At 42.9% G+C, this 19,270-nt stretch overlaps 1 protein-coding gene across 1 annotated transcript in view; it reads right to left on the reverse strand.

Annotated features, from left to right (window-relative positions):
* The window catches only part of dnah10 (dynein axonemal heavy chain 10), a 320,465-nt gene that overhangs the window by 273,739 nt on the left and 27,456 nt on the right, over nucleotides 1-19,270 (reverse strand). The window contains exons 9-11 of the mRNA XM_072587595.1: nucleotides 18,329-18,559; nucleotides 9,205-9,395; nucleotides 4,779-4,977 (exon numbers count right to left, since the gene is read on the reverse strand). Of these exons, the coding sequence (XP_072443696.1) occupies nucleotides 4,779-4,977; nucleotides 9,205-9,395; nucleotides 18,329-18,559 (621 nt within the window). The remainder of the gene's footprint in view (nucleotides 1-4,778; nucleotides 4,978-9,204; nucleotides 9,396-18,328; nucleotides 18,560-19,270) is intronic.

Consider the following 19,270-nt stretch of genomic DNA (forward strand, 5'->3'; position numbering starts at 1 on the left):
GGAGTCGGTCAGATTATAGTAAATGTCCGTGTTGAGTCGGTCGCCCGAGATAGAAATGGAGAGGTCTAGGAAGGGGAGGGAGGAGTCTGAGATGGTCCAGGTAAATTTGAGGTTGGGGTAGAAGGTGTTAGTAAAGTGGATGAACTGTTCAACCTCCTCGTGGGAGCACGAGGTAGCGCCAATACAGTCATCGATTGCTCCAAGGGATCCTTCCATATCCGTCACAAATTCACCTGCACGTCCACACACATCATTTACTGCATCCGCTGCACCCGATGTGGCCTCCTCTACATTGGGAAGACAGGCTGCCTACTTGCGGAACGTTTCAGAGAACACCTCTGGGACACCCGCACCAACCAACCCATGCAGGTCCTTGGCCTCCTCCATCGCCAGACCATGGCAACACGATGCCTGGAGGAAGAGTGCCTCATCTTCTGCCCAGGAACCTTCCAACCACAAGGGATGAATGCAGATCTCTCCAGCTTCCTCATTTCCCCTCCCCCCACCTTATCTCAGTCTCAACCCTCGGACTCAGCACCGCCTTCTTGACCTGCAATCTTCTACCTGACCTCTCCGCCCCCACCTCCTCTCCGGCCTATCAACCTCACCTTAACCTCCTTCCACCTATCGCATTCCCAATGCCCCTCCCCCAAGTCCCTCCTTCCTACCTTTTATCTTAGCCTGCTTGGCACACCTTCCTCATTCCTGAAGAAGGGCTTATGCCCGAAACATCAATTCTCCTGATCCTTGGATGCTGCCTGACCTGCTGCGCTTTTCCAGCAACACATTTTTCAGCTCTAAATCCCATCCGGCCCAGGGGACTTATCTATTTTCACACTCTGCGGGATTTCTAATACCTCTTCCTTGTGAACCTCAATTCCACCTAGTCTCGTAGCCTGTATCACAGTATTCTCCTCGACAACATTGTCGTTTTCTAGAGTGAATACTGTCGAAAAATATTCATTTAATGCTTCTCCCATCTCCTCTGACTCCACACACAACTTCCCACTACTATCCTTGATTGGCCCTAATCTTACTCTTGTCATTCTTTTATTCCTTAAATACCTATAGAAAGCCTTAGGGTTTACCCTGATCCTATCCATCAACAACTTCTCATGTCTCCTCCTGGCTCTTCTGAGTTCTCTCTTTAGGTCTTTCCTGGCTACCTTGTAACCCTCAAGCGCCCGAACTGAGCCTTCACATCTCATCCTAACATAAGCCTTCTTCTCCCTCTTGACCAGAGATTTCACTTCCTTCGTAAACCACAGCTCCCGTGCTCTACAGCTTCCTCCCTGTCTGACGGGTACATACTTATCTAGGACACTCAGGAGCTTTTCCTTGAATAAGCTCCACATTTCTAATGTGCCCATCCCCTGCATTTTCCTTCCCCATCCTATGCTTCCTAAATCTTGCCTAATCACATCATAATTGCCTTCGCCCAGCTGTAACTCTTGCCCAATGGTATACACCTATCCCTTTCTATCACTAAAGTAAACATAACAGAATTGTGATCGCTTTCACCAAAGTGCTCACCTACTTCCAAGTCTAACACCTGGCCGGCCTCATTACCCAGTACCAAATCTAATGTGGCTTTGCCCCTTGTTGACCTGTCTATATACTGTGTCAGGAAGCCCTCCTGGACATACAATGGACAAAAACTGACCCTTCTATCGTACTCGTACTATAGTGTGCCCAGTCAATATTTGGAAAGTTGAAGTCCCCCATGACAACTACCCTGTCTCTCTCATTCCTATCGAGAATCACCTTTGCTATCCTCTCCTCTACATCTCTGGAACTATTCCGAGGCCTATAGAAAACTCCCAACAGGGTGATCTCTCCTTTCCTGTTTCCAACCTCAGCCCATACTACCTCAGTTGACGAGTCCCCAAACATCCTTTCTGCAACTGTAGTACTGTCCTTGACCAACAATGCCACGCCTCCCTCTCTTTTACCATCTTCTCTGTTCTTACTGAAACATCTAAATCCTGGAACCTGCAACAACCATTCCTGTCCCTGCTCTATCCATGTCTCCGAAATGGCCACAACATCGAAGTCCCAGGTACCAATCCATGCTGCAAGTTCAGATAGCTTATTCCGAATGCTCCTGGCATTGAAAGTAGACACACTTCAAACCAACTTCTTGCTTGCCGGTGCCATTTTGTGTCCTGAAACTTGATTTTGGACCTCCCTACTCTCAACTTTTTCTATACTCGAACTACAATTTTGGTTCCCATCTCCCTGCTGGATTAGTTTAAACCCACCCCAATAGCCTTAGCGAATTTCCCCCCAGGATATTGGTACCCCTCTGGTTCAGATGAAGACGATCCTGCTTGTAGAGGTCCCACCTACCCCAGAAAGAGCCCCAATTATCCAAGAATCCAAAACCCTCCCTCTGCACCATCCTGTAGCCATGTGTTCAACTCCTCTCTCTCCCTATTCCTCGCCTCACTAGCACATGGCACGGGCAACAACTCTGTCCTAGCTCTAAGCTTCCATCCTAGCTCCCTGAATTTCTGCCTTGAATCCCCATCTCTGTTCCTACATATGTCGTTGGTGCCTATGTGGACCACGACTTGGGACTGCTCCCCCTCCCCCTTAAGGATCCCAAAAACACGATCAGAGACATCACGAACCCAGGCACCTGGGAGGCAACACACCAACCATGAGTGTCTCTTGTTCCCACAGAACCTCCTATCTGCCCCCCTAACTATGGAGTCTCCAATGACTACTGCTCTACTCCTCTTTCCCCTTCCTTTCTGAGCAGCAGGGACAGACTCTGTGCCAGAGCCTTGTGCCCTACTGCTTTCCCCTAGTAAATCCCCCCTCCTCCCAACAGTCTCCAAAATGGTATACTTATTGTTGAGGGGAATGGCCACAGGGGATCCCTGCACTGCCTGTCGGTTCCCTTTCCGTCCTCTGACTGTAACCCATCTGCCTTTTTCCTGTACCTGGGGAGTGACTACCTCCATGTAACTCCTCTCAATAACCCCCTCTGCCTCCCAAATGATCCGAAGTTCATTCAGCTCCAACTCCCTATCGCGGTTTTCGAGGAGCTGGAGTTGGGTGCACTTCCCGCAGATGTAGTCAGCAGGGACACTAGTGGTGACCCTTACCTCCCACATTCTGCAGGAGGAACATTCAACTGCCCTCACCTCCATTCCCACTATTCTAAATTCCCAAAGAGACTGTTGAAAAATAAGGAATAAAAAATAAATTCGTTACCTTACCAATCTGGTGCATGGAACCTTTTTTTTGGTTAAAGGAGGAGGATGGGTGGGAGACACTAGCCAAGTAGTGTTTCAGGTAACGCAACCACACAAATATATGACTTCCCAGAAGTCCTTCGCTCCTCCCTCGCACCTCTCAGCAAATGGAGGCCCGACTCCCGAGATAAGTCCCTTTTAATGCGGGTAAACTCACCCTTCCCGGTAGCCCTTGCTTCACCACTCCTTCTCTACTCGCCGCTCTGGCAAAATGTAGTTTACTAATGTTCTCTAGGGAGGAAATTTGCAAACTTTACCTGGCCAAATGTGACTCCAGACCCACATTACTCTCAGCTGCCCTCTGGACAATTTGGATGGGCGAGAAACACTGAGTCATAAATACTTGAGAAAGGATGTACTGGCGCTGGAGGGGGTGCAGAGGAGGTTCACTAGGTTTATTCTGGAGTTGAGAGGGTTGGCTTATGAGGAGAGACCGAGTAGACTGAGATTATATTCATTGCAATTCAGGGGATGTTATAGAAACATATAAACTTGTTAAGAGAATAGATAAGATAGAAGTTGAGGGTGTTTCCACTGGCGGGTGAAGTTAGGACAAGAGGGCATAGCCTCAAAATTAGAGGGAGCAGATTTTGGACTGAATTGAGAAGGAACTTCTTTACTGAGAGGGTTGTTAATCTATGGAACTCCTTGCCCAGTGAAGTAGTTGGCGCTACTTCAGTAAATGCTTTTAAAGCTAAGGTAGATTTTTCTTTAGCAATAAAGGAAATAAGGGATACGGTGAAAGTGCGGGAGAGTGGATCTGAGTCCACAAAAAGGTCAGCCATGATCTTGTTGAACGGTGGAGCAGGCTCGAAGGGCCAGACAGCTTACTCCTGCTCCTAGTTCTTATGTTCACACTCCATGAACAAATCAGGAAAGAAAAGACTACACTACATCATGCTCTTGACCAAAAAGAGTTGACCAGTAGCTATTGTAATCACCCACTAAACTTCTGCCAGGGTGGGAGGGTTTGAGCTGTAGAGAGAGGCTGAATAGGCTGTGTCTATTTTCCTTGGAGCATCAGAGGCTTAGGGGTGACCTTATAGAGGTTTATAAAATCATGAGGGGCATGGATAGGGTGAATAGCCAAGACCTTTTCCCCATGGTGGGGGAGTCCAAAACTAGGGGACATAGGTTTAAGGTGAGAGGGGAAAGATTTAAAAAAAACCTAAGGAGAAACGTTTTCACACAGATAGTGGTACATACATGGTACGAGTTGCCAGAGGAAGTGGTGGAGGCTGGTACAATTACAATATTAAAAGGCATCTGGATGGCTATATGAATAGGAAGGGTTTAGAGGGATATAGACCAAATGCTGACAAATGGGTCGAGATTAATTTAGGATATCTGGTCGGCATGGATGAGTTGGACTGAAGGGTCTGTTTCCGTGGTGTACAGCTCTATAACTCTCAGACTCTAAATAACAATAATATTTTCAAAAAAGGATATCCTTAAAAACCAAAACAATTTCACCTAAATCAGAACATAAGAAGACACTTTTCTTTCATTGCATACCTGTAAGATTTCATAAATATTTTGACAGATGTTAATCATGTAATCTGTATTCTCAAATAGTCTTTTTCGATCAAATTCCCATCGCTGATCTCTTCCAGAAGCTTCAATTTTAGCACGGATATCAAAGTATGAGTCCTTCCATACTTGAAGTGTGCGTTTGGCTTCTGAAACACTTTGTCTTGCAGAAGCTGAGTTCCTCCTTTTAAATAAAGATGTTGGTCTTGATCAGATTACAAAGGAAAGGGAAGAATACCTTAACACTGCTGGCTGTTATTTATGTGAGTGTTACACCCAACCAGGACTATAGAGACTGTAAAGCATAAGACAATGAGATTTACAATTAGAAATACGCCATTCATCCCACTGAATCTGCTCTGTCACTCAATGATCATGGCTGATCTGATAATCCTCTCTACACCACTTTCCTGACTTTTGCCCATTACTGATTCCCTGATCATAGCCATGAATATTTTTTCATGACCCAGCCTTTACATGTCTCTACAGCAAAAAGTTCCACAGTTCCACTAGCGTCTGAGAGAGACATGATTTGAAGGTGCCAGTGTTGGACTGGGGTGGACAAAGTTAAAAATCACACAACACCAGGTTATAGTCCAACAGGTTTATTTGGAAGCACTAGCTTTCAGAGCACCGATCCTTCATCACGTGGTTGTGGGGTACAACCACGTGATAAAGGAGCTGCGCTCCAAAAGCTAGTACTTCCAAATAAACCTGTTGGACTATAACCTGGTGTTGTGTGATTTTTTTTTAACTCCGAGAGAAAACTCCTCCTCATCTCTGTTGTCTCTGTTGACAATACTTTGGCTTTAAAAGGTGTATTTTTGTCCTGGTTTTTCTTTTATGAAGAAAGATTGAGACAAGGCAAAGAGCAGTCTGTTCCAAGCCAAAAAAGTAAACAGCTTGTGAGGCCTTGGGGTCTTTATTTAGAGTTGGAACTATAGAAACAGCATGAATGGGAGGAGTCAGACTTTCACAGAACCAGAGTTTTAGTTTAGTTTTCAGTCATAGCTGAGATATTTGAAACTGTTTTGTAGCTGCCATATATCTCTTCCTGCTATAGCATAACATTTGAGTTCTTTCTCTCTGCCCGAATTTTCTCTTGGTGTTCTTTCCTTCTGGACTGGAGGAACATTGCATGGGAGACAATCTATTTTACCAATTTGCCTTTGCCAAGGATGCATTTACGGGATGTTACTATATTGGAACTGTTAGTAGTTAAATAATTTATTTTTCTGTTAAGTTTTCCAGTAGAGTTATTGGAACTCTATTGAGTTTTTTAATACAAACCAAAAGAACTGTGGATGGGTCACTGGATCCAAAGCTTTAACTCTGATTTCTCTCCACAGATGCCACTAGACTTGCGAGCTTTTCCAGCATTTTCTGTTCTTGTTTCATCTTTCTTATGTTTGCATTTTAATTGGGTGTAAGGATAAAATGTGTTTTGCTTAAAACTAAGTAGTGTAACCAATCAGATTACATCAGGAACACCACTGTACAAAGCCTTTAATTAAGATCAAGGTTATGATCTCGGCTATCTCTCTAATATACTTAAGGGGGTTTGGTCTGGTCCATAACACTATCTTAAAAATAAAACTCCCTCACTCTGAGATTATGCTCTCTGCTCCCACACTGTCCCACAAGCAGAAACAATCTCTCCATATTTAGACTGTTAAATACCTTATATGAGAGGTCACCTCTCAATTTTCTAAGCTCCCATGATTACAGACCCAAGCTATTCAATCTTTCCTCCATATAGAAACCTTCCCCCCTTCCCCAATATCTGGCATTCATTTTGAGAGGGCCTGAAGATAAAAGCAGGGATGTACTTCTGAGGATCTATAAGGCTCTGGTCAGTTTTGAAGTATTGTGTGCAGTTTTGGGGCCCATATCTCAGGAAGGATGTACTAGTCTTGGATCGTGTTCAGAGGAGTTCTCGAGAATAGTACCAGAAATGAAAAGCTTAACATATGAGCTACGTTTGAGGATTCTGAATTTATATTTGATGGAGATTTGAAGGATGGAGGGGATTTAACTGAGACACACAGAATACTGAATGGCCTAGACAGAGTTGAAGAAGAGGCCATCAGTAGAAGAGGCTAGGACCCGAGGACACAGCCTTAGAGTAAAGGGAGGACCTTTTAGAATTGAAATAAGGAGAAACCTCTTCAGCCAGAGAGTGGTAAATCTATGGAACTCTGCCACAGAAGGCTGTGGCGGCCAGATCATTGAGTATAATTAAGATTGAGATGGATAGGTTCTTGAGTATCAAGGGGATCAGGGAATACAGGAAGAATGCAAGAGAATGGGGTTGAGAAAGTTATCAGCCATGATTGACCTGAAGAGCAGACCCGATGGGTTGAATGGCCTAATTTCTGGTCCGGTGTCTTATAAGTCCGGTCACTCTTCCTCAGAACTGCCTTCTATTAGTTATCCAATCCTGAATTCACATTGTGTATTTTCAAATGCTCTGCTCTTTACATCCTAACATTTCCCCTCTGACACATGTTAAATACCTGGCCTATAGTTACCCATTTTTTGGTCACTGTCCCTTTCTAAATAAAGGTATCCCACTGCCCACTTTTCAGTTCTCTGGGGCTTTTCCAGAAGCTAAGGATTCTTTCAAGTTAAAATCAGTGAATTCACTATCCCTGTAGCTATTTCCTTTAATAGCCCAGGATACAATTCATCAGATTCAGAGACTTATCCATCTTTAGCTACATTAGTTTTCCTAGTACTGTACTTTTCTTTAGTGATAGTTATTATGTTTATATCCTGCCCTATTTGGGCCCCTTGATATTTTAGCATTTTTGGAATGCTGTTAGGGTCCTCTACCACAAAGACTGATGCAAAGTATTTACTCAACTCCTCTGCCATTTCCCGCTTTCCCATTATTATTTCCCCATTCTCTAAAGGGTCTATGTTCATTTTGAACTCTCATTTCCTTTCTAGACATATATAAAGAAGCTCTTAATGTCTGTTTTCATATTACGTGCGTGTTTGCCATTATGTTTAACTTACTCCTTCTTTAAAACATATTGGTAATTAAAACATTCCAAATCCTCTGATTTAGCCAGAATTGTTGCCACATTATATATTTTTTTCTTTTAATTTGATACTAAGCTTAATTTTATCCATTAACTGTGGTTCGAAAACCTCTTTTCTCACTGGAATTTACCTATATTGTGAATCATGAACTCTGGGCTAAACCTTGTGTTTTTTTTTGGACAGGTCCGAGTTGCACAAGGTTTTTGGAAGATTTGCTGCCGCAATGTCTCACTGTGTCTTTCCAAATTCACCTCATGGATTACATACCTGGCCCCCCTATAGCCTTCCTCACGTCCAATTTCTCTCCCATTTTACCATGTACCATTCCCAGATCAATTTGCCACTCAGTGAGAGCATTCTCATCTCGGTACTTCTGTTCTTATTGTACTATTTATTGGTCAAGATTCATGAGTTGAAATCCTTGCTTAGTTTAACTTTGAAACTTGTTCATTCTCATTATTTTGACAATTTTCAACTAGGCTGCTACATAATTCACTTAAACATAAGTTCATGGGAACACCCCACAATTCTCTGCAGTAGCAACCATAAAAACCAGGGCGGCACAGTGGCTCAGTGGTTAGCACTGCTGACTCACAACACCAGGACCTGGGTTTGATTGCAGCCTTAGGCAACTGTTTCTATGGAATTTGCACATTCTCCCCATGTCTGCGTGGGGTTTCTTCCGGGTGCTCCAGTTTTCTCCCACAATCCAAAGATGTGTAGGTTAGGTGAGTCGGCCATGTTAAATTGCTTATAGTGTTCAGGGATGTGTAGGTTAGGTGCATTAGTCAGGAGTAAATATAGGGTAATGGGGAATGGGTTTGGGTGGACTTGTTGGGCCAAAGGGCCTGTTTCCACACTGTAGGGATTGTATATAAAAAAAATTGCACCTATTCCACTAATTCAAAACAAACAGCAAGGTAATCTAAAAAGAAACTAAAGAGTATGTTGCAATAGTACAGCAATTTTTCAATGCTCTCTGTTCGTCACTGATGATTACGCCTTTAACTAGTTTGCCATATTCTCCAAATTTCACCTTCTAAAGTCCTTTGCCTCTCACTCTATAACTCTTAGAACTTCAGTAAAATCTGCTTCTATGACCAAACTTTGATTCAGCTTTTCCAATATTTCCTTCCTGGTTTGCGATCTACTTTTATCTTCTTATGCCTCTGTGAAGCACTTTGAGATAATCTTCCATCTTAAAGAGGCTACATAAATGCAAATTGCTATTGTTGTGGTATAAAAGAACCTAAGGTAATCCAAGTAAAAGAGTCACCCCAACAGCTACCTTTACACCAGATACTAACAGGTACACATATTTCCACACATTCATAGAATTCTGAATAATATTGAAGTTACTTACTGGAAAATTGTCCGTACATTGATTACTTTACGGACTCTTTGTGAAATTTCCCACGCAATCCTTTCCATAAGGGGCACCATTCGCTCATCCTTGTTGTAGTGGCGAGAAATAATCCAAACCATCCTCAAGGCATTCATCATCGAAGGAATTGTATCCATAACAACTTGAAATCTTGATCCATGTGCTAGGTTCTAATAAGTGTAAATAAATGTCATATATAAACATAAACAGTGTTAACGTGAGACCTGCTCAGCAGTCTTGTTTAAGGTAACAAAGAATACCAGTGAATCAAAAGCAGAAAGAGCATCATTGGAAAACAAGTTATTTTGTATAATATAATAAATTAGTCAGCTTCACGAATGCAAGATTTACACAAACATCTTTGATCATGGGAAGATTCAAGGCATAACTACTTGGAAATCTTTCCAAAGGAAATTGTCAACATTAATTTCTCCAAGTCACTTCAAAGCTCACTATTTACATGACTGGGGACACTTCACTTCATCAAAAGTTTGTAAGAGGGAGACTTTGCTGGAAAGGGGAATAGCTCAGCTCTGCATTAAAAAAACAGGAATTCAGCTAGTCAGACATCCTCAAAAGAGCATTTGGAAAACAAATGATAGGAATGATGAAGAAAGAGGTATAGACAGCCAGAAAGCATTTAAAATTTGAGATGAAAATATAATCAAACAATCAATAAAATTTGTTGTGGGAAAATCACATTTTTTTTAATCCTGTATTTTTTCTGTCAACGGTGCTGTCTGCTCATCAGACATTAAACCAAAGGCTATTTGTCATACCAGGAGAATATACAAGATGGCAGACTCACTCCCATTTCTTCCCTTCCTTAGCTTTACTTGTGCATTCTCTGTCACCACATCCTTTCTCCCCTCTGCCCACTCCAATTGCACCACCTGTTCTTTCCTGTCTTGCAGTTCAACACACTATTGTTCTGCCATTTTCACACTCTGACCACTTAATATACACTTCAGTCACCCACTTCCCGCCATAACTTCTTTTTTGAATCCTTCCAGTGTGGAAATGGACCATTCCGCCCAGCAAGTCCACACTAACTCTCTGAAGATAGTGTTTTTTCTAACGTAGATGGGAGTCTTGATGAAAAGTCCCAATCTGAACCATCAATTCCCCTGCTCCTCAGATATTGCCTGACCTGCTGTGCTTTTTCCAGCTCCACAATGTATCAACTCACACTGACTCAGCGAAGAGCATTCCACCCAGACTTACCTCCCCTATCCTATCCCTACATTTCCAATGACTAATCCACCTAAACTATATTAGTGGAAAAATAATAACTAGAGAGAATAGGACAATAACAGACATGTATGTGTGGAACGGCAAGAGATGGCAGAAGTCCTTAATGAATATTTCTCCTCTGTGTTCACCATGGAAAAAGACATGAAAACTTGAGAACTTGGGGAAGTTAGTGGTCATATCTTGGGGACAGTCCATATCATGGTAAAGGAGTGTTGGACCTATTAGAATGTATAAAGGTGGATAAATCTCCTGGTCCTGACCAGATATATCCACAACATTGCAAGAGGCTAGAGGAAACATTGCAGGGGCTCTGGCTGAGATTTTTGCATCATCATTAGTCACAGGTGAGGTCCCAGAAGACTATCTAATGTTGCGTCCTTATTGAAGAAGGAATGCAAAGAAAAACCTGGGAACTATAGACCAGTAAGCCTAATATCAGTGATGGGTAAGTCACTTGAGAAGATTCTGAGAGATGACATATACATGCATTTGGAAAGACAGGACTTTATTAGGAGTTGTCAGCATGGCTTTGAGAGTGAGAGATCATGCCTCACAAATTTGTTAGAGTTTTTTGAAGAAGTGACCAGAAAGGTTGATAAGGGAGTGCAGTAGATGTAGTCTAAATGGATTTCAGCAAGGTTCCACATGGCGGGCTGTTCTGGAAGGTTAAATCACATGGAATCCAGGGGGAGCTGGCAAATTGGATACAAAATTGGCTTGATGGTAGGAAGTAGAGGGTAATAGTGGAAAGATGCTAGTCTGACTGCAGGCCTGTGATTAATGGAGTACCTCAGGGTCATTGCTGGGCTGATTGCTGCTTGTTATCTATATTAATGATTTGGATGAGAACGTACAAGGCATGATTAGTAAGTTTGCAGATGATACTAAAATAGGCAGTATTGTAAACAGTGAGGAAATGTATCAGAAATTGCAGCAGGACCTTGATCAGCTAGGGAAGTGGGCTGAGAAATGGCAAATGGAGTTTAATATAGATAAGTCTTTCATTTTGGAAAGTCAAATCAAGGTAGGATTTTCATGGTGAATGGTAGGGCCTTAAGGAGTGTTGTGGAATATATGGACCTTGGAGTTCAGCTACTCTGAAAGTGGAGTCACAGGTAGACAGGACAGTGAAAAAGGCTTTTGGCACACTGGCCTTCGTCAGTCAGGGCACTGAGTATAGAAGCTGAGAAGTTATGTTGCAGTTGTACAGGACATTGGTGAGGCCTCATTTGGAGTATTGTGTTCAGTTTTGGTCACCTTTCTGCAGGAAAGGTGTTATCAAACTGGAAAGAGTGCAGAAGAAATGTACAAGGATGTTGCCAGAGCTCAATAGTCTGAATTATAGGAAGAGGTTGGATAAGCTAGGACTTTTTTCTTGAGAGCATAGGACACTCTGGGGGGATCCTATGAAAGTGTATGAGATCATGAGAGGCATTGATAGGGTGAATGCTCTCAGTCTGTTTTCCTGGGGTGAGGAATTGAGGACAAAAGGGTATCACTTTAAAGTTTGAGGGGAAAGAGTAAAAGGAACCTGAGTGGCAACCTTTTTACACAGAGGGTGGCATGCATACAGAATGAGCTGCCAGCAGAAGCAAAAATAGAACATAGAACAGACCCTTGATGTCGTGCTGACTTTTTAATCCTACTCTAAGATCAAACTAACCTACATACCCTTCGTTTTATTATCATCCATGTGCCGATCCAAGAATTGCTTAAATGTTCCTAATATATCTGATTCGACTACCACTCTTGGCAGTGCATTCCACTACTCTGTGTAAAGAACCAACTTCTGACATCTTCCCTAAAACTTCCTCCAATCACCTTAAAATTATGCCCCGTTGCGATAGACATTTCTGCTCTGGGAAAAAGTCTCTGACTATTAACTCCATCTATGCCTCTCATCATCTTGTACATCTTTATCAAGTCGCTTTTCACTTTTCTTTGCTCCAATGAGAAAAGCTTTAGCTCTCTCAACCTTTCTTCATAAGACATGCCCTCCAGTCCAGGCAGTATCCTGGTAAATCTCCACTGTACCCTCTCTAAAGCTTCCACATCCTTCCTAAATGAGGCAACCAGACTAAACAGGACTCTATAGAGCTGCAGCATAATCTCACGGCTCCTAAACTCAATCCCCCTGCTAATGAAAGCTATCACACCATCACTTCTTAACAACTTATCAACTTTGGTGGCAACTTTGAGGGATCTATGGATATGGACCCCAAGATCCTTCTGTTCCTCCACATTATCAAGAATCCAGCCTTTAACCCTGAACTCTGCATTCAAAGTCGACCTTCCAAAATGTATCAGTTCATACTTTTCCATCTGCTACGTAACAGCCCAGTTCTGCATCCTGTCAATGTCCCGTTGCAACCTACAGCAGTCCTCCCACACTATACACAACTCCATCAACATTTGTGTCATTGGCAAACCTATTAACCCACTCTTCCATTTCCTCATCCAAGTCATTTACAGAAAGCACAAACAGCAGAGGTTCCAGAACAGATTTCTGTGGAACACCATTGGTCATCAAACTCCTGGCTGAATACTTTCTATCTACCACCCTCTGTCTTCTATGCGCCAGCCAATTCTGAATCCAGACAGCCAAATTTCCCTGTATCGCATGCCTCTTTACTTTCTGAATGAGTCTACTATGGGAACCTTATCAAATACCTCAACATTTAAAAGGCATTTGGACAAATACATGGATAGGAAAGGTTTAGAAGGATATGAGCCAAGTGCATTGGAAATGGGGTTAGTGTGGATGAGCATTTTGGTCGGCATGGACCAGTTTGGGCCAATGGGACTGTCTCTGTCCTGTAGGATTCTATGACTCTACACATCCCTGGCCATAATGGGCAGTTTAGCATGGCCAATCCACCTAACCTGCACATCTTTGGACTGTGGGAGGAAACCAATGTAGATAGCATAAGATCATAAGAACTAGGAGCAACTAGTTTGGCCCTTCAAGCCTGCTCCACCATTCAATAAGATCATGGCTGATCTTTTGTGGCCTCGGTTCCAATTACCCACCCTCTCACCATAAGCCTTAATTCCTTTATTGTTCAAAAAAAATCTATCTTAGCTTTAAAACATTTACTGAAGTAATATCAACTACCTCACTGGGCAGGGAATTACATAGATTGACAACTCTCTGGATAGAGAAGTTCCTTCTCAATTCAGTCCTAAATCTGCTCCTGCTAATTTTGAGCCTATGCCTTCTTATCCTACTTTCACCTGCCAGTGGAAACATCCTCTCTATGTCTATCGTATCTATTCCCTTCATAATTTTATATGTTTCCATAATATCCCCCCTCATTCTACCAAATTCCAGTGATTATAATCCTAGTCTACTCAGTCTCTCCACAACCCCCTCAACTCTGGAATCAACCCCCTCAACTCTGGAATCAAACTAGTGAACCTCCTCTGCACCCCATCCAATGCCAGTACTTGTTTTTCAAGTAAGGAAACCAAAACTGCATACAGTACTCCAGGTGTGGCCTCACCAGCACCCTGTACATCTGCAACATAACCTCTCAGCTTTTCAACTCAATCTCTTTAGCAATGAAGGACAAAAATCCATTTGTCTTCCTAATTACTTGTTGCACCTGCAGATCAACCCTCTGTGACTCATGCATAAGGACACCCAGGTCCCTCTATATAGTGACATGCTGCAACTTTGTACAATTCAATGGGAGACTGATTAGCAAGGTTAGATCTCATGGAATACAGGGAGAACTAGCCATTTGGATACAGAACTGGCTCAAAGGTAGAAGACACAGGGTGGTGGTGGAGGATTGTTTTTCAGACTGGAGGCCTTTGACCAGTGGAGTTCCACAAGGATCAGTGCTGGGTCCTCTACTTTTTGTCATTTACATAAATGATTTGGATGTCAGCATAAGAGGTACAGTTAGTAAGTTTGCAGGTGACACCAAAATTGGAGGTGTAGTGGACAGAGAAGAGGGTTACCTCAGATTACAACAGGATCTGGACCAGATGGACCAATGGGCTGAGAAGTGGCAGATGGAGTTTAATTCAGATAAATGCGCAGTGCTGCATTTTGGGAAAGCAAATCTTAGCAGGACGTATACACTTAATGGTAAGGTCCTAGGGAGTGTTGCTGAACAAAGAGACCTTGGAGTGCAGGTTCATAGCTCCTTGAAAGTGAAGTCGCAGGTAGATAGGATAGTAAAGAAGGCGTTTTGGTATGCTTTCTTTTATCGGTCAGAGTATTGAGTACAGGAGTTGGGAGGTCATGTTGTGGCTGTACAGGACATTGGTTAGGCTACTGTTGGAATATTGAATGCAATTCTGGTCTCCTTCCTATCGGAAAAATGTTGTGAAACTTGAAAGCGTTCAGAAAAGATTTACAAGGATGTTGCCAGGGTTGGAGGATCTGAGCTACAGGGAGAGGCTGACCAGACTGGGGCTGTTTTCCCGGAGTGTCGGAGGCTGAGGGGTGACCTTATAGACGTTTACAAAATTATGAGGGGCATGGATAGAATAAATAGACAAAGCCTTTTCCCTGGAGTCGGGGAGTCCTGAACTAGAGGGCATAGGTTTGGGGTGAGCGGGGAAAGATATAAAAGAGACCTAAGGGGCAACTATTTCACGCAGGGGGTGGTACATGTATGGAATGAGCTGCCCGAGGATGTGGTGGAGGCTGGTACAATGGCAACATTTAAGAGGCATTTGGATGGGTATATGAATAGGAAGGGTTTGGAGGGATATGGGCTGGGTCCTGGCAGGTGGGATTAGATTGGGTTGAGATATCTGGTCGGCATGGACGGGTTGGACCGAAGGGGGTCTGTTTCCATGCTGTACATCTCTATGATTCTATGAGTCTAAGTAATAATTGTTTTTACTGTTACTCCTACTAAGGTGCATGATTTCACCTTTGCCCACTCACTTAAAGTATCTATGTTCCTCTGCAAAGTTTCGCAGTCCGCTGCATACTTTGCCCTGCCACTCATCTGAGTGTCATCTGCAAACTTTGACACATTACATATGGTCCCCAATTCCACATCATCCATGTAAATTGTGAATAATTGCAGTCTCAACACTGATCCCTCAGGAAAACCACTAGTTACTGATTTCCCACCAGAATAGCACACATTTATCCCCACTCTTTGCTCCCTGTTAGTCAACCAATCCTCTATCCATGCTGATACTTAACCCATAATGCCAAGCATCTTTTTCATATGCAGCAACCTTTTGCGTGGCACTTTGTTGAAGACCTTTTGGAAATCTAGGTACACCACATCTATTGGTTTCCCATTGTCCACCGTATTTGTAATGTCTTCATAGAATTCCAAAAGATTAGTTAAGCATGACCTGCCCTTCATGAACCCAAAGTGCATCCACCCAATGGGATAATTTCTATCTAGGTGCCTTGCTAATTCTTCCTTGATAACAGACCAAAGCATCTTTCCCGCTCCAGAAGCTAAGCTAACCGCCCTTTTTAAACAGTGGCATTACATTTGCTTTTTCCAATCTTCTGGAACTTCCCCAGAGTCCAGCGAGTTTTGGAAAATTAGCACAAGTGCACTTGCTATTTCTCTCACCATCTCTTTTAGTACCCTGGGATGCATTCCATCAGGGCCAGGAGACTTGCTTATCCTTAGCTCCATTAGCTTGCCCAACACTACCTCTTTCATGATATTGATTGTTTTCAGGTACTCACCTATTTTCATCTCTATGGGAGAAAGTGAGGACTGTAGATGCTGGAGATCAGAGTCAAAAGTGTGGTACTGGAAAAGCACAGCAGGTCAGGCAGCATCCGAGAAGGAGAATCAATGTTTCGGGCATAAACCCTTCATCAGGAATCAGGCTTATGGTCCAGGGGGCTATGAGATAAATGGGATGGGGGTGTGGCTGGGAGGAAGTAGCTGGAAATGTGATAGGTAGATGAATGTGGGGGTGGGGGAATGTGATAAATCAGAGAGGAGGGTGGAATGGATAGGTGGGAACGAAGATGGACAGGTCAAGAGGGCAGTGCTGAATTGGAGGCTTGGGACTGAGATAAGATAGGGGGAGGGGACATAAGGAAACTGGTGAAATCCACATTAATCCCGTGTGGTTACAAGGTCCCAAGGCAGAAAATGAGGCATTCTTTCTCCAGGCATCAGGTGGTTAGGGTTTGGCCATGGAGGAGGTCCAAGACCCACATTTTCTTGGTGAAGTGGGAGGGCGACTTAAAGTGTTCAGCCATGTGGCGGTGGGGTTGGTTGGTGCGGGTGTCCCAGAGATGTTCTCAGAAACAAGTTAGTGTCCTGTCTCCCCAATGTAGAGGAGACCACATCGGGTGCAACGGATGCAGTAGATGACTTGTGGAAGTACAGGTAAATTTCTGACATATGTGGAAGGATCCTTTGGGGCCTTGAACGGAGGTGACAGGGGAGATGTGGGCACAGGTTTTCCAATTCTTGTGGTGGCAGGGGGAGGGAGTGGGCTGTGGGCTTGTGGGGAGTGTGGATCTGACAAGGGAGTCGTGGAGGGAATGGTCTCTGCAAAACACAGAGTGGGATGGGTACTTTTGCTGAGCACTATGTAAAATTGTTTTGAAAGTCCTCCCCTGTTTGTCAACTGTCCCACCAAAAGGTCTTTGCTTCCAGTCCACTTTAGCCAATTCCTCCTTCATCCCATTATAGTCTCCCTTGTTCAAGCACAGGACCCTGGTATTGGATTTTATCTTCACACTCTACATTCAACCATACAGTGATCGCTCCTTCCAAGAGGATCCCTACCTATGAGGTCATTATTTATTCCTGTCTCATTACACAAGACCAGATCTAGGATAGCTTACTCCCTCGTTGGTTCCATTACATAGTATTCAAGAAAACTATCACAGATACACTAAATAAACACCTCCTCAAGGCTACCTGACTGAGCTGGTTCAACCAATTGACATGTATATCAAAATCCCACATGGTAATTGCCATACCATTTTTACAGGCATTAGCTCTTTCTTTGTTTATTGCCTGCAGATAGCAAAATAATGTGTAAAGTCCACACAGTCGGTCACCCGAGGCTGGAATCAAACCAGGTGCCTGGTGCTATGAGGCAGCAGTGCTAACCACTGAGCCACCATACCCACTATCCCCGCCATGCTTCACATCAGCTCTGTCAAAGAGCTATCTAGACTCAAAACATTATTTTTCTCTCTCTCCACGGGTGCTGCCTGACCTGCTGTGATTTCCAGCAGGGGAGATCTTCTCTGTGTTCTCCATCATATTTTTCCTCTCATTCAACAATACCAAAAACAAATAACACAACCATTTCTAAAATAACAGATACAGTCACAGAGTTATAAATGTCTACAGCATGGAAACGGGCCCAATTTGCCCATGCCATACAGTTTTCACAATTTAAACTAGTCCCATTTGCCTGTGTTTGGTCCATAGCTAATCTCCAGCAACTGCAGTCTTCACTTTCACCATATCCCTCCATACCTATCACAACCATGTATCTGTCTAAATGTTTCTTAAATGACAAAATTTTACTTCCTTCCACCACTGCTTCTGTCTGCCTGTCCCAGACACTTACCACCCTCTATGTGAAAAAAATTGCCCTTCTGGACTCTTGTATCTCTCCCCTCTCACCTTAAACATGTGTGATAGGTTCACAATATTAATGATTCCAAAACTTCAAACAAAGTTTCCTTCCTAGCCCATGGAACTGAATTTTGTCCCAGTGCAATGCTCACTGTAATAGAAATAAAAGTGGACCCAACACAATCTTGTTCTTGCTCATCAATATAATTTATCAAGTGAGCCACCGGGTGAGAGGAGCATCTCAAAACAGTCACTGGTTTTATCTATTAAATTAAAGAAAATGATCAAATTGTCATTACCTTAAAATGTCGTTCAAGGGTTGAAAGGAATCTGACATTGTCTGCAGCTTCCACATGGTACTTGTTGAGGTCAGTAATGATTAAATTGAGGTTCTGGATTAAACCTTGGTCAACTCTGCTCACAAAGTCAACAATCTTCTTCACCACAGGCAGTTTCAACTGTTCATTGAGAGCACTGAGGGTCGCATTACGTTCACGCCAGAAATCAATCTCTGCTAACGGACTATTACCCTAAGGAGTAGACTTATACATTACTTTGTGAAAAAGAAAAATGATTTTTTGATTTCAGCCTTAAAATGCCTAAAAATGAAAGAAGAGTACAAACATTTACTGAATCATAAACATACCCAAATGGCATTTGTATTTTGCTGAATTAGCAGGTATTCAGAAGTTTTAAAGCTATGCTTAACTGTACAGAGCCTTGGTCAGATTCTCCCTGTAGTAATGATCAGTTCTGGAAACCTCAAGACGGATATACTGGCTTTGCAGGGGTTGCTGCACAGATTCAGTGTACCTCACAAGGCTTAAAATTAAAGTATGAGATCACGCTTAATCTCTTTGATTTGTATCTCCTTCAATTTAGAGGGATGAGGAGTGATTTGATTATGAACTTAAAATGACTAAGTTATTCAATATTGCTTGTTATACGTTGCTGCATTATCTATAGAGAACCAGGAGCTAATTAGTCAGGAACCATTGTGTTAAAGTGCTTCAGGGGATCATGTGCAGCTACACTAGAGAGTCAGGTGATGTCTAATAGTTCATCAACCTTAGTATTCTTACCAGGCAATAAAAACAAAACACTGCAGATACTGGAAATCTGAAATAGGCAAAGAGAATGCTGGCCTTATAGAAACAGAGTTAACGCTTCAAGTCAGATAAGGCTCTTCTTCAGAAATGGAATCATACTGTTTCTCTCTTCACAGCTGTTACCAGGCTTGC

The sequence above is a fragment of the Chiloscyllium punctatum genome, chromosome 17, assembly GCF_047496795.1.
Source record: "Chiloscyllium punctatum isolate Juve2018m chromosome 17, sChiPun1.3, whole genome shotgun sequence".
NCBI classification, from domain to species: Eukaryota; Metazoa; Chordata; class Chondrichthyes; order Orectolobiformes; family Hemiscylliidae; genus Chiloscyllium; species Chiloscyllium punctatum.